The sequence below is a fragment of the Perca flavescens genome, chromosome 7 (assembly GCF_004354835.1).
Source record: "Perca flavescens isolate YP-PL-M2 chromosome 7, PFLA_1.0, whole genome shotgun sequence".
Taxonomy (NCBI): Eukaryota; Metazoa; Chordata; class Actinopteri; order Perciformes; family Percidae; genus Perca; species Perca flavescens.
This window is the reverse complement of record NC_041337.1, coordinates 21,862,114-21,876,942: the sequence shown is the minus strand read 5'-3', so window position 1 is coordinate 21,876,942 and position 14,829 is coordinate 21,862,114. Positions and strand designations below refer to the sequence as shown.

Genomic DNA, 14,829 nt, shown 5'->3' with positions numbered 1-14,829 from the left:
AAAAATGGAAGTAAATGATTGAGTGAAGCCACAAAAACAAAACCAGTAACTTAGAACTCAAACAGGCACCAACCAGCACAACCAACAAACACAATGTTTGGTGATTAACTACAGTAACATATGCAGTATTGTACGTATATTTTCTGTAGTTGCATTACGTACCTCCCCACAAGTTTAAACCAATGGAAGCGGTCATAGAAGGGGTCATTTCCTGTCATAGAGCCCTCTCCGTCCTCCTGGTTTGTGGAGGCCATTTCTCCAGCACGGTCATACATCTCTCTCATCTGGTCCAGCCTCTGCCTGCAAATGACGAGAGTGCACTTAAGCAGACAGAATATATGGCTCACCTAATGGATGGATGGATGGAGGAGATGAACAGATGTCAGTCTCATAATTCATTGTTATTTTTTTTTTTACTATTTTTTTCCTGGTACTGAAGGCATGACAAATGATCTGACAACAGGCTGATTGAGAAATGATGAATTGAGAAAATTGAGATCTGAAAAACTTTTGAGTAAAAGCAGGCCGTAGTGATTGGTGATTTGAAAATCTGAATGGGCATTATAGATGACATGTTGCACTTAGTTTTTACATTTTAAACATCTAACTAAAACCAGTACTAGTTTAAAATATGGTGTTGGCATTACTTGAGTTTATCAAGGGACCAGTAGTGTGTGGCTCCATTCTTCAGGTCTTGAACCTCTACCGCCACCACGGTGTGGGGGAAAGGCCTGGAGTCACGCTCTTTCTCTGGCTCTGGTGACAGTAGCTCAGGGGGAAGCGGAGAGTACAGTGTGTCCGTCAGCAAGACAAACTGGAACTGGACCTGAAGAATGGGAGAGGTGGTTGAAAAGGTAAAAATAAAACATTAAGCCAAGTCAAGAAAAAACAAGCATGAGAATCCATTCTGACTTCCTGATCCTGACTTAAAACTCTGAACCTTTATTCAAGATTTTTTTCTATTTCAGATCTATTTAACTGCATATACCTGGGTGGAAAAGTCAAACAAATCCATTCCATGCTTAATTGTGTGGCCTTTCTCTTGCCAGAATCCTCTTGGGGCAAAATGCTAAACTAATTAACAACCATGGATATAAATCACAGACAGAAAAAAAACCTGTCCTTTGACCCATCTCCATTATCAATCATGTAGAGCCTAGAAGTGGACGAGAAGATAAAGCACACTGGTCTCCTAATGGGGAAGGCTGACCAGCTTTTGGCGTGACAATGGGTCAACAACCGTGCTCTGGGTGATGTGAAGGATTGCCTTCTGCACAAACACACATTATGTTTTAAGTTGAGTTTCCAGTTAAATAAATCACTAGCATCAGACTGGGCTGCAAAGAAATCTAAGTCAATCTTTCACGAGATCATCACGCTATCACGTTGTCATCTCGCTTCACAGTTGAACATCCCAGAACCCAATGCTCAAGGGCTGCAAGGGTGGTTCACCTCTGTTAATGTGGCTGCCAGGCAAGTATGGAATTAAAGGAACTACATTTAGGATTACTAATTTACATCTTCGTTTAAACACAGGTTTCATTCAGCTTTTAACATCACTCCTTTAGAAAGTCTCCAAATGTTTTTTTTCTTTCCATATTTTAATATTTATTTATAACAATTTTTTCTTTACTCTCAAAGATGGAAAACCCACCCTCAACCAATGCTAAATTAAGATTAAGTAAACTGAAATATAATTTTTGCCTACTTTCTTCTTAAGCTCCACACTAATGGCGTTGGCTTCCTTCAGGTAGACGGCATTTCCCCACAGCAGGTCACGGAGGGAGGTAAACTGATGGTACCTCCACTTCCTGAAAGCCCACTGAGCCAACTCAAACTCGTGCTGAGTCCACGGCACTGCAGGGAGACGGGAAACACAGGCGATGTTACAGACACACACACACACACACACACACACACACACACACACACACACACTATTTCAAAGGAATTAGCGGATACCGTCCTTATGGACTAGTTTGACTTAATACCTTGAATGTGTGATTAGTATGGAAATATTAACTGATTTTAATTAATCTGAATGAAGTTGATATTACATTCTTCTGATTATAAAACAGGAAATACTATACGCACATCCCAGAAGTCTAGGCTCTGGACAGAAATGTGGAAGAAAACATACAATTTTATTTATATACTTTTTGGGTTTAAATACATTAAGTAAAGAAATATATGCATGACTAAAGATTTACAGTACGCACCTTCCTCTTCCTCCTCCTCCTCCAACTCTTCTTCATCAGGTGTCTCAGCTACCAGAGAAATAGTCTCCACCTGTTTCTGAAGTTCCTGCAATTTGCTCTCGTACACCTGGACAGCAACACATAGGGACGGGGGAAGAGAACATGGACAATTCTCCATCAGCCACAACAACAGTTGAATTTAGCTATTAAGTACAATAATACAAAGTATTGTGTTGGGATAACTGTGCGGTCTCCACTTTGCAAGTCCATACAACCAGAGTTTTATTTCGACATTAAAGAAAAGTACTGAAAACTTTGGTTAGTGGTCCAAATGATGCATGGATACGTGCAGCTGGATGTGTAAATAATTCAATGTGAATGAATTCAATGAAAGTGGGTTACAATTACAGCCAATGTGTAATGAGATGAATTCTGGACCTTTTTTCTTTATACTGTACATTTCCATACCTGTATCGAAACACTACATATTAGGGTGTTTTTATATACTGCACTTACTGTATTTAAAACACTAGCAGTGAAAGCTATTGATGACTTGAAGATCTGTGAGGATAACATTTATTACAATCAATAATCCCATGTCTACTGTCGTAGATAGCCCAATTCTTGAGCCAATACAATGAATGAAAAAACAGAAAAAGATTTTTTTTCTGAAATTAGTTATGTTCTGGAAATTAAACTTCATGAAACAATGAAATAGGCTATATTCTGAGAGGAACAGTTGGAATGGAAGAGGGGAGGTGCTGGTAGAAGCTAAGTCAACTGTAATCCAATGAGGGGCGCCATCCTCATCATCAGAGCAGGACAGGCTGTGGTTACGATGACCTCATCCTGTTTGTTCAGTGTTTTCTGGGAAGACAATGCAGCCTTTTCATTCGTCATTAAACGCCACCCTGCTGAAACTCTACCAACAAGCTAAAAGCTGAATTCTCTCCATTGAAACGATTGGAAATCCAAAAAGCAAGTTTTACTAAATGTAGTTATCTGCATGAAGCTGCTATTGTAACACAATGTGTACCATAATGTACCATGTGAATACAGTATGTAAACCAGTTTAAAAACATGAATATTTAAATTCACAAATGATAAAATATGGCATTTGATTAAAAAAAAAAAAAAAAAAAAAGCAAAGGCAAATTTGTATGCAAGTATATGTGGGACATTGTCATGATGTAGTATTATATGAGGACAGTAACAAAAAAATTGCTAAAAAGGCTTTTTGCAACTTAAAAGGGACAAATGTATGTGGTTCAAGCTTTAAATTGAATGTTTCAGAAGTAAAAATGTAAACTGTATCAATTCAAGCATTTACAAAGCCTTTAATCTGACCTGAGGTGTTGTATAGTGTCTCACATGGTCACTGCTGTGTAGTGCATACTAGGACTGAATGATTTGGAACAAAAAATATCTAATTGCGATTATTTTTGACTGATATTGCAATCGTGATATGATTCTCAATGTTGAAGGGAATGATCATTTTTTCATCATTATTCCCATTTTCACTGAAAAATATTTTAAAATGATCATGGTATGATTTTTTGCGATTTTTCTTAAGTCTGTCGAATAAGATTTGCAAGCCAGCACATCGCTGCTGCTGCACCACCACCACAATATTTAATTCAGAATGGTATTTGACATTAATTTTGCCTCTAAAAAATATTGCACTTCCTCCGATTTGGATATTGCACTAGTCCATATTGCAATTTCGATGAATTGTTCAGCCCTAGTGCATACATGCAGATATCTGATTCAGTCCATAAACTGATTTATTGGCAGTGAAAAACAAATACCACCCATGTATAACAAATAATTGCACTTAGATCATGTCATTTTATTTCAGTCATACTTCGAAAATATTCCAGCAACACATGGATTCAGTATATCCTTACCTTGTTCACATATGCAATGCACAAAGTGCTTGATTAAGGAGCAACACAACTTGGTACACAGCCACAGTGAGGCACTCGATATTGCAGATTCAAAAAGTAGACGTACATCACTCAACAGACACTTTGAGTTGAGACCTAACACAGACATATGTATATTTTCAAAAGAACAGTACGCTGTCCATTTGATGTTGTATACTTTCCAGCTTACCTGGTTGCCATCAGCACCAGTGCATATGTTAAATAACATTCTTTAATGGAGCATTTATTAGGGAGGAAAAAATTTAAGCGCATGCAAAAATAGTCAAAAGACATGAGGCATAAGGTAGAGACTAGACTTGCATATGTCATTATATGATTTGGTTTTTGTTACAGCATAGTAAGGCAGAATATACAGTATACTGTCAAATCTAATAGTATAAAACACAGAACATCATTTTATCATTCTTTGATAGTCATCAAAGGTCTCTTCCATGCTGCTGAGTGTCACGGTTTCTCTAAAATTGTTTGAAAGCCATCTGGTAATTACATGTTATAGTTAGAGTTATTTTAAAGCTACGAATGCAGCAAGGAAATGACAGATTGACAGGCAGACTTGCTGCTAATTCAGTGCTAGAGCACTAAGACAAAAAACTGAATGATTTCATAGACCATCACTCTGATAGATCTATCCAGTTGCATGACTATGTGGCTCATTTGACGTGGATAGTTCTCCCAAATAACATTATGCAAAGACTTCAAGTCTTTGTCCTCCCCCCAACATTTCTTAAGGCGATTCTTTGGGAGCCATGACAACACTCTGTAGGACAGCCAATCGAAAAACACGGAGAACTCTGAGGTTCCTTAGTGAACCACAAACCCAGAAAGTAGTTAAGGCCGCATGAAATGGTAATCAAAGCTCATGATGTCTAGTTTATACATTTCAGCATAGTGACCTTACATTTGATAGGGTCTTTAGTAAACTCCAGGATTCTGAGAGAACATGGCATTATTATGAAAACATACTGAGAGAAATATCCTAACATATAAAATGTGGGTAGTTTGTAAGATAGGTTTAAAATAAAAACAGTTTTAGGAATAGGGTAACCTATTGCTTAACATTACAATTAGTGTCTTCACTAACTAATTATTCATGACTTGAAGAAGTGCAAAGTACTGAAACACAAGTAGGTGGCAGTTACATATTTGAAATGAATCTAAAAAGAAAGAAAACAAAAAGTTTGGGATCAAGCGGCTTACTAAGAAATTTACATCAGTATGTTATTACTTAAAAGTTAGTTGGTTAGGTAAGTTATTAAGTTTACTTTGCAAATTTTAGCTGAAACCTTGTGCAAAAGTACTGAATTAAAAGAAGGGAAAGGAAAAATGTAATATTAAATGCACAGCAGGATTAATATGGTTAGTGCATAAAAAGGCACTTTTTGAATACCACTTTCTTTGACAAATATTTCAGTCCATTTAAAAGGCACGCAATTGACTAGTGCATCACTTATTCCATAATCAATTTGAAAATGTCCAACATCATGGTCTTTTGATTCCAGATCTAGGCCAATGGTGATTTATAAAAAAGGTACAACACAAAATGTAAAACTGTGAAGAGAACTGATTATTCCATCCCAACATTCAGTTACATGGTTTATAGAAATAAATAAATAGTGTTTTTAGGTTCCTAATTTGGGCTACAACAGTCTTGATGAAAATTAGACACTTCAATGTGCTTATACTGTTGTGGCTAAAAACATTCATGATAAATGAATACTAAAATGGCAAAGATGTAAACTCAGAAATTCAACCATGAAAATAATTTGGCAAATCAAAGCGTGATTGATGAATTGTCACACATGCTGAAAAATGACGAGAGCAGGCATGGCATGTCTCTTCTGAAAAAAGCAGTCCCTTTATCATCTGTTGGCTTCAATTCCTTATGACAGCTCTCCAAATGCTAGTGATGACAGCACACCCAACGTAGCAAAAAACTGATAAAACGGCATATATTATGAGGATGGTGATGATAAAATGTATTCTTATAATACAAACAATACTTTTGGATCAACCAATAACACACTGATCAAGTGCAAAAGTCGGTTTGAGCTGTTTGACTCACAGGATTCTGAGTTGTTGTGATCTGTAATGTGTTTGCCTACTAAAAGTATATCAAACTAGTTCCTCATTTCACAAGTCCTACTCAGACTGCTGTCTCTCTGCTGGCTTTTAGATTTGGAGCAGACATTTGCCTGCGCATTCGCGGAGGTGCCCTAAAGGAGATCGGATGGTTAGCGTGGTCAATGGGATGGTATTGCTGGTAGCCATTGAATCGGCCATCTGTATACATCATGCTATCATAGTGGCAAGGTTGTTGTTGTTGATGGTGGTGTGGCTGGGGATGTGCTGGCTGGTTCTGATGGTGGCGGGGCTGGTAGAAAGCTTGCGTGTGCCTCCTGTTGCTTTCAGACTGCTGCAGTGACTCCATGGAGCCAGAAGGCCGCTGGCGGTGATTAAAAGAGTTGCTGCGGCCTCGTTCATAGGGCTGCTGGTTCTGGTTGTTCCTATAGTTATGTCTGTGACCCTGGCTTAAACCTTGCTCCAAGTCTTTGCTCCTGCGTTGGACTGATGGGCTTGGCAGTGGGGGAGTGACTTGGATTAGTGAAGCAGCAACCTTTTCTCTAGACTGCGGGCCTTCTCCAGCCTGGCTTTCTCCCTCTTCTTCCTCTACAGCTTCTTTGGGCACCTTTAGCTCAATGACCTGCTGATCTGTAATTATGATATGAGTACCGGGGCTCCATGAGTTACGGTGCTTAGGGTTGCTTTTGAAGGGGAATCGCAGCTTGCGGTCTTCTGGGGGTATAAAGCGATGTGGTCCGGTCTGCCGGCGGAGCTGCTTGGAGATCTCTTGTTGCTGAAGGTTCTTCAGGCGTAACTGCTCCTGGCGCATCCAGCGCATGTGGCCTCGCTTTAGGGTTGAGTCATCTCCTGTACTTTGGCCTGTTTGTGAATCTACATCCTCTCCATCAGGCTTTTCAGGCAACGGAGGTTTTCCTTCTCGGGGGCTTGGAGTCGTGGCAGCACTGGCAGCACAAGTAGAAGTGCCTACAGCAGGCTTTTCTTGGCTCTCTGGGGTGATGAGTGGAAGGACCTTTTCCATTTTGACCATCTTGTTCCTGAGAGCACGGATCTCCTCATCTTTCATGTTATTTTGTTTCTTCACCTCATGCAAGATGTCCTCAAGTTTATCAATGTGCACCTTTAGGTCATCCATTACAACCACTCCTGCTCGAGGTCCATTGGTTATAAGATCCTCAATGCGCTCATCACCAACCCCTACAGTGTCCCAAACATCCCGAGCCACTGCCCTCCACGAGTCCCGCTCGTTGGGGTCCTTCTTACTGTAGCTAGCACAAAGCTCCTTCATCTTTACAATGGCCAGGGCCTCGATTTCCTGCCGTGTGTGGCGGAAGTCATTGAGCGCTACTTCATAACAAATTTCTTTGACTGCCTGAATCTTCAGGTCAGAGATGGTCACCCATTTGGAGTCCTTGGTGATGCGGCGCCGCTGAGGGATCTGGTACATTTTAACTGGCTCTCTTATCTTCCCACTGCTGGGTAATCCACACTTTTTCACTATGGTTTGTAGCTTGCTGGGGGGCAGCTTTTCCCTCAAGGAAGTGATCAGTCTCCAGCTCTCTTCACAAGACCTCTTATCTGAGTCATCCCCACTATCAGAGTCTCCATCCTTGAGAAAACAACACAGGAAACAAACCAAAGGATTCCCAAAAAAAGGAGAAATTAAAATGGGAAATGAAAGAGAGAATGAAAGGATGGCTTTAAAAAAAAGAATGAATAAAGGTATGAATATGCAACATGGGAACTTCAACCAAGTTAAATCTGAATATAATGTCAGCTTAGACGCAGTTCAGAATTTTGAGATTTAGGATATTTACCAAAGATGACTATTACACTGTAATTATGTTATCTTTAAATATTGGGCATACATCATTACTGTAAAAGATGTATGGCATCATGCAGAACCCAGTCATCTAGAATCATGTTCAAAATAAAGACAGAAAAACAAAATGAAATTCCAACAGTGGCTTCCATTGACTTTCTTGCTTGTCGGTTTGTCGTTCTCATAATCACTCTAGTGGAATAGTGATATGAATAAATTCATATGGATTTAAACATTCACTTGTTGTAAAAACTAGGCTTTTCACATATCAGCTTTAACAATATTGTTCCCAATGTTGCATATTGATATTAAAAGTAAAGGTAAAGCATGTCTATCATGATTAGAAAAGCAATATCAAAATAGAGGATTGTTGCTGATTGGAGCACTTCTGTATTGTTTTGTGATATTCCTCTTCTTAAATTGAAAATTTTGTGATTTGAAAGCTGGATCCCAAACATGCTACAGTGGCATGCATGTAGATGGATTTTGGAGCTTTCTCCCTTTAGTCCAGAAGGTTTGAGTGGCTTTAGTATTAGCAGTGAGTTAGAAGACAGTGTTCTTGCAGTTGATCAGAAAGCCAGTAGAGAGAGAGGCAAGAGTGAGGGTAAGTATTAATCCACTACAAGAAAGATGTTAGTTGGGGAAAAAAATGCAGTTTCTCATTTTGTTTGTAGACAAAGTACATTACAGATCACAACCATTTGGTACAGATAATTTAGGTCTTGTGTATGATAGTGTATCTATGGCTAGAATTGGACATGTTATGTTGCTCAGAGTCTGAACCCCTATGCCTGTAACTCTGCACATAAAACCATGGAATATGGAAGAGGTCTGTGATTCACTGATACAACTGTAAGCAGTGATAACTCTGTTGTTGAGCCGTGCCCTCAGTGTGCTACACAGGTGCCAGGTAAGGCTAGCAAAGAGAGGTAGCCAAAGAAGTCAATGAGAAACCACATTGTCACTATCTGCCAAAAAACTACAGCAGGAATTTGTGTTATCACAATGCATTGTACATGTCAGCAACTGCATTGAAGAGATGAAACTCAGGATAAAACAGAGCAAGAAAACTAGAGTAGAAATCTAATCCAAGCAAATCAACAGCCACTTCAAAAGCTGACTAACTCAACAGCAAACACTGCAACTTAGTCCAGAACCAGTACTGAATGAGTTAAGAAAACATGCTATTAACATGAACCATGCAAAAGCAGCGTCACTTTATGCAAACAAGGCAATGTGTTTCAATGGGTTACTGACCAATATTCAATACGTTTTAAATTAATTTTGATCTTAATATCAAATCAACTTTAGCTGTAAGTTGCTGTTTTGCAAGATTCAGATCCACTATAGAAAAGACGCAAGAAAAAGTGAAAACAGGGATTTGGAAAAGGGAAAGCTTTACAATCTAAGTCTCGCTCAATCAAATTGCTACAGAAAAACTCAAGGGAGGCGAGTAAAAGCTCATCCATCTCAAACCAGAAAACCTTCCATGCAAAAAGAACAGACATGCGCCAGGAGTAAAAGTGTGATTCACACATCTCAAAAGTGTCAAGAGTGAAAATTAGTACTAGTAAGATTTAAATGGGCCGAGTGAAACTATCATCCAAAAAACTAAAACTAGCTTTCCAATTGTAGTTGACCAAAGGAAAACCATGCTTTAACTTTGAATACCATTTCCATGTCATTTCACTCAAAATCACACACAAAATATCACAAATAAGCTGATTCAATCAGCTGCCTTTAACTATAACTAACTTTCAAAAAGCATGAAATAAGTTATGGCTTAATATTTATTAAACTCACTCTGTAGTTACTACTTACTTGTCTACAACTTCTAACAAGATCATTTACAGAAAACAGACTGAGTCCATTAAATTCAGAAAGTGGGTTTGATTAAATTCCAGCTTATTTGAACTCACCAGTCGCTGTTGCTCCAGAAGTTGGTCTGCTTCTTCCTTCTCCTTTTTGTATAAGATTTCCATCTCAGTGAGCCTACATAAATAAGTAAAATATATTGTGAAATACATCACACAATTCATGATATAGTGTAAAATCCATATTTGAAACAGACACTATTAAAAAGTTCATTTAAATATAGCCAACAGGATAGATTGTGCACCTTTTTTCCATCTCCTGCTTCATGTCGATGCCCTGCTTCTCCAGAAGCTCTCTCTGAGCAAAGGTCCAATCCACCGGCTCCACAGGGGTTTCGGCAGTTGGTGTTTTCTCCCTTTCAGCTCGGGCCTGTTCTGGGTGGTTGAACCGGAACACGTGGTTCTTTCCCATAATGATACGGTTACCTGAAAGAAGATGGGGAAGAAATAAGCATGGAGAGCATGACATTACCAAAGAGATTGTTCCTTCCCCAAGCTCCAACTTTTGTTTGACCAGGCTTTTATTTCTCTTTATTTTAGTTAGCACCATATTGTACAACTATGATTTATGAAGCCCCAGGAAAAACCACATTATATGAATTCAATTATCTATAGTTAATAGAAAAAAATCTCATCTCATGTTGGCCAACAGAGATAATACAAATATTACATTTACAAATTATTTACAAAAATAAGATACCCGAACGAAGCTGGATTGAATCCTCAACGCGCTTGCCGTTGACGTAGGTTTCTGATCCCTCGCAGGGCACCAGCATGACGATAACTTAAGCAAAAACACATCAACCAATCATCAGTGACTCATTCTGAAAAGCTCATCATCATTCATTTTTAAATGGACAAAAGGACAAATATCTAACCCAGTGTATGTGGTGATTACTGCCATTTAAGGCATAAATGTTCCCATTAGCAACAGAAGATGAATCTTGACTCTTGATATTTATGCACCTAATATCATCCACTGACAAAGTGCCTAGGGTTGCGTTTGCAGGTATTTAGGCGTTACAGGTATCAGTCTTTAAATTAGAGCAAACTATCAACTATGTTATCAACTGTCATATTCAATACACATTCGCCAAAGCAAACAAAAGCAAGCAAACTCATAATATGGTGCCTCACCATTTCCATTGGCATTCCTCTCGCTGCGGAATATGCAGTGCTCTTCCTTGATGTGAGCTCCACTTAAAACAATGTCCTGTCGTCTTTCAGCATCAGCCTGACCCACCCTGAAACCATCAGAGAGGCCATTTTGAGAGAGTGAAGTCTGCCCTCTGATTGTATTGGCAGCCATTTCGTCCAAAAGTCAGCAGCAGAAGTTAAATGGAACCTTTAAACCATTACTTTTAGAAGGCAACACTTCTAAAGGACTAGAGGTTCTTTTGTCTGCGCTTCTGTCATCTATTATTGTCCCCCTGAGGTGCGGTTGTAACAAAAAACTCAACAGGAATAGTCTCCTGAGGGGGCCAAAAGGACAAAGAGGGGAGGAAAGTTACTTTAGAAAGCGAAACTTTTTGTGATCAGTCACTCAGTGGCAGATTTTAAGCCAGTTTTCTCCGACTCTGTATTCCATTTTTCCTCTTTTGATGTTAAACAAGACAAACTTTCAGAGTAGTAGTTCAGAGATACTGCCTGGAAAAAATTCAGAACATTTCTACATCCTCTGCAGCATTTCAATGTCCTCAGGTTTTGGTTACCTTGTAATTCCATCTTTGATGTAGTAGAGCAGACACTCAGACATGAGAGGATCCTCATTCAGGTTAACCAGGTGTGGAGTCTACAAATGAAACATAAGAGGTAGACAGTTTACCACAAAAACATTCCTAGGATTTCACTACGTTCATCAATATTCAGCAGTGCCGAAAGTATACCAACACTAGAAAAGTTGATGAAATAGAAATGATGATGACCTGTCAGTGATACGTGAAATTGTCACATTGACACAGTGCTGACAGCTCTAGAGTCCGACACATCACAGTACCACTACAAATAATACTAGCAGCTACTCCAACAAACCACCAACCTTTTTTGGGGAAAACACCCCATTAAAGTCTGCATAAAGATCACAAGGCTTCTCAACGAAATGCTAACCCATGGAGTGGCAGTGAGTGAAAGGAGAAAAAAAAATAAAAAAATGAATGGAAGGCGTATGTAAAAAACAAAAAAAAACAAAACAAACAACAACAACAACAACAACAACAACAACAACAACCAAAAACTACATCAATTAGCAGCGGAGGGGGTTTAAACATGTCTAAAGAAGCATTCATTTTAATTAAAGAGGGGAATTTTCTGAAACCACAGCTGATCTAGTGACAGCAACACTGAAGAGTCAGCGATTAAAAGATAACAAATCTACTTTTCTGTCACAATCGTGCCTCTTCTGACAAGTGTATTGCACGTCCTCTATTGGAAGACGATGGAGAGGTAAGGAGAGTAAGAGGAATGCACCATTGCCTGTAATTTAATAAGCCTCAGCGCTAATAGCTCTAAGGAGCTGAAGGAAAGGTTTGAATAATCTTCTCAAGTATTATATTCAAAGACAAACCTTAATTCAAGTGGTCTGTGTAAATGTAGTACACAAAATGCAGATACAGTACAGGCCAAAAGTTTGGACACACCTTCTCATTCAATTTGTTCCTTTATTTTCATGACTATTTACATTGTAGATTCTCACTGAAGGCATCAAAACTATGAACGAACACAAATGGAATTATGTACTTAACAAAAAAAAGTGTGAAATAACTGAAAACATGTCTTATATTTTAGATTCTTCAAAGTAGCCACCCTTTGCTTTTTTTGATAACTCTGCAAACCCTTGATGTTCTCTCAATGAGCTTCATGAGGTAGTCACCTGAAATGGTTTTCACTTCACAGGTGTGCTTTGTCAGGGTTAATTAGTGGAATCTTTTCCCTTATTAATAAAAAAGCAAAGGGTGGCTACTTTGAAGAATCTAAAATATAAGACATGTTTTCAGTTATTTCACACTTTTTTGTTAAGTACATAATTCCATATGTGTTCATTCACAGTTTTGATGCCTTCAGTGAGAATCTACAATGTAAATAGTCATGAAAATAAAAGGAAACACATTTGAATGAGAAGGTGTGTCCAAACTTTTGGCCTGTACTGTATATGCAACAGGTGCAGTAACCATGAGGGAAAATCTGCACATTTATGATGTGAAATCACTACTAAAGACTAAACTAAAACTTATCTAGTGAAGGAAAGGTGAGTTATTTGCTAATTCAATTAAACAAACCTTCTTGGTGGGAAGACAATCAAACTTCTCATCAAATGTCCCTTCATAGCTAAGCTGAGTATGTGAAGGAAGCAAATAACAGCGTGGAAAGACAGACAAAATAATAAAGTGAGAAGATGAGAAAAAACAGACGGTACAAGGAGGGTTCTCATGGAAAAAAAATAACATGGGAAACAGAAGTGAGAAGTGATGGGTGGAAGGGTGTGCATCACCACCCATGGGACACAGTCCCCTGGCATCTGTGCTTGTGTCTCATGTCTGTTCTACCTTTTTAGGAGAGAAGACCCCCAAAGTGCCACCATCTTCACGGATTGCCACACCCATCTCTGCAAGCAAGGCCTCCCTGTATTGACGGAAAAACATTTGTCAGACATAAAACTTTAAAAAGACTGCATGTTGCACATATCTGCGAAGAATTTCTGCAACAGGGAAACACATACTATCTACATTTTTCAGCAAAGAGCCTTTGTGTTGATAAGAGAAAGAGGATGACAAGTGATGATGTGAGACATTACGCAGTAGTAAGTGATTTGGGTAATGACAACAGGCAGAGAACAGCACCGGTTAGACTCAATGGACAGACACTAACATGGTTTATGTCTGCAGCCACAGATGAGTGGATAAAGGGGGAGAAAAGGGTGTGAGAGGGGTGTTTGTGCAGCAGAGTGTGACGACAAAGACAGAAAGGGAAAGGGACAGATGAGTGCAGAGGAAATGAGACAGATAGGTGAAGAAAGTCAGACAGACAGCACAGATGGGTGAAAAGACAGAGACAGCGTTATGGGGGGGGGTTCTCTAACACTGACAGGACACAGACGAATTAAAGGAGGGGTGGAGGCACACGTTTGACAAACATCTCCCCCTTGAAAGGTAGAGGTAGGAAAGCCAGTACTGACCTCTCCATTCGGATTGCCTCTGTCTTTCGCAGTTTCTCTTCCCAGGTTTCATTGAGCTCGGCAATGATCTTTTCTGATTCCTGAACACCAGAGGCAAAGTGTGAGAAAAAAACAACAACCAGTGTAGTGTAATCTTACTGTAACCATTAGTGTGTTTCGCTCAGTAAAAATAGGCACATACAGTCTGGATTCAAGAGATTTCTTACACTAGCGACAAACATGCTTGCTTGGTCAAGTTCATATTCTTTCTTTCATTAAACAAGTTTTGAGTCAGGCATAAAAACAGAGGTAATATACTGCTCTAATTATTATGACTAATACGCAATTACTTTATTAGCTTCTCCTCTGATAATGTTGCTTAAAGCTCTAGTAATCCAGTACAGTTGCTGAGCCGGTTGTTTATCCTTTAAAAGCAGTGAGGGACGGTTCTTCTTGGTATTGATCTATTCTGACATTTGTTACTGTAAATGTTTATTAATGCACTATATAGCCATCTTAGTTTAATGTAAAAATGAATTATGTTTGGCAATAGTAACAAATGATGTTAGCTGATAAGAATTGTAAAAATTTTTGTTTCTGTATCACTTACAGAGCTGCAACACCTTTAACGATCAAAGAATGTTAGTATTATATGCCTCTCTATTAAAGCTTAAAGCCAATGAGACTGGATCTATTTTGGTCCAATTTCCTCCGTATCTGCGTTGGTGCTTGACGTCATTGGATGACAGACAGACTGGGC

General features: G+C 38.9%; 1 protein-coding gene across 5 annotated transcripts in view; it reads right to left on the bottom strand.

Annotated features, from left to right (window-relative positions):
- The window catches only part of kif1b (kinesin family member 1B), a 62,700-nt gene that overhangs the window by 17,754 nt on the left and 30,117 nt on the right, over positions 1–14,829 (bottom strand). For 3 of the 5 annotated variants that reach the window (XM_028582949.1, XM_028582945.1, XM_028582946.1), the window contains 11 exons: positions 14,091–14,170; positions 13,462–13,537; positions 11,632–11,711; positions 11,057–11,163; positions 10,620–10,703; positions 10,165–10,345; positions 9,965–10,037; positions 2,220–2,325; positions 1,709–1,857; positions 648–826; positions 163–300 (listed from right to left, as the gene is read on the bottom strand). In XM_028582949.1, the coding sequence (XP_028438750.1) occupies positions 163–300; positions 648–826; positions 1,709–1,857; positions 2,220–2,325; positions 9,965–10,037; positions 10,165–10,345; positions 10,620–10,703; positions 11,057–11,163; positions 11,632–11,711; positions 13,462–13,537; positions 14,091–14,170 (1,253 nt within the window). Of the gene's footprint in view, positions 1–162; positions 301–647; positions 827–1,708; positions 1,858–2,219; positions 2,326–4,026; positions 7,833–9,964; positions 10,038–10,164; positions 10,346–10,619; positions 10,704–11,056; positions 11,164–11,631; positions 11,712–13,461; positions 13,538–14,090; positions 14,171–14,829 lie in introns of those variants that run through there. The other 2 variants (XM_028582947.1, XM_028582948.1) reach the window with 1 other exon arrangement.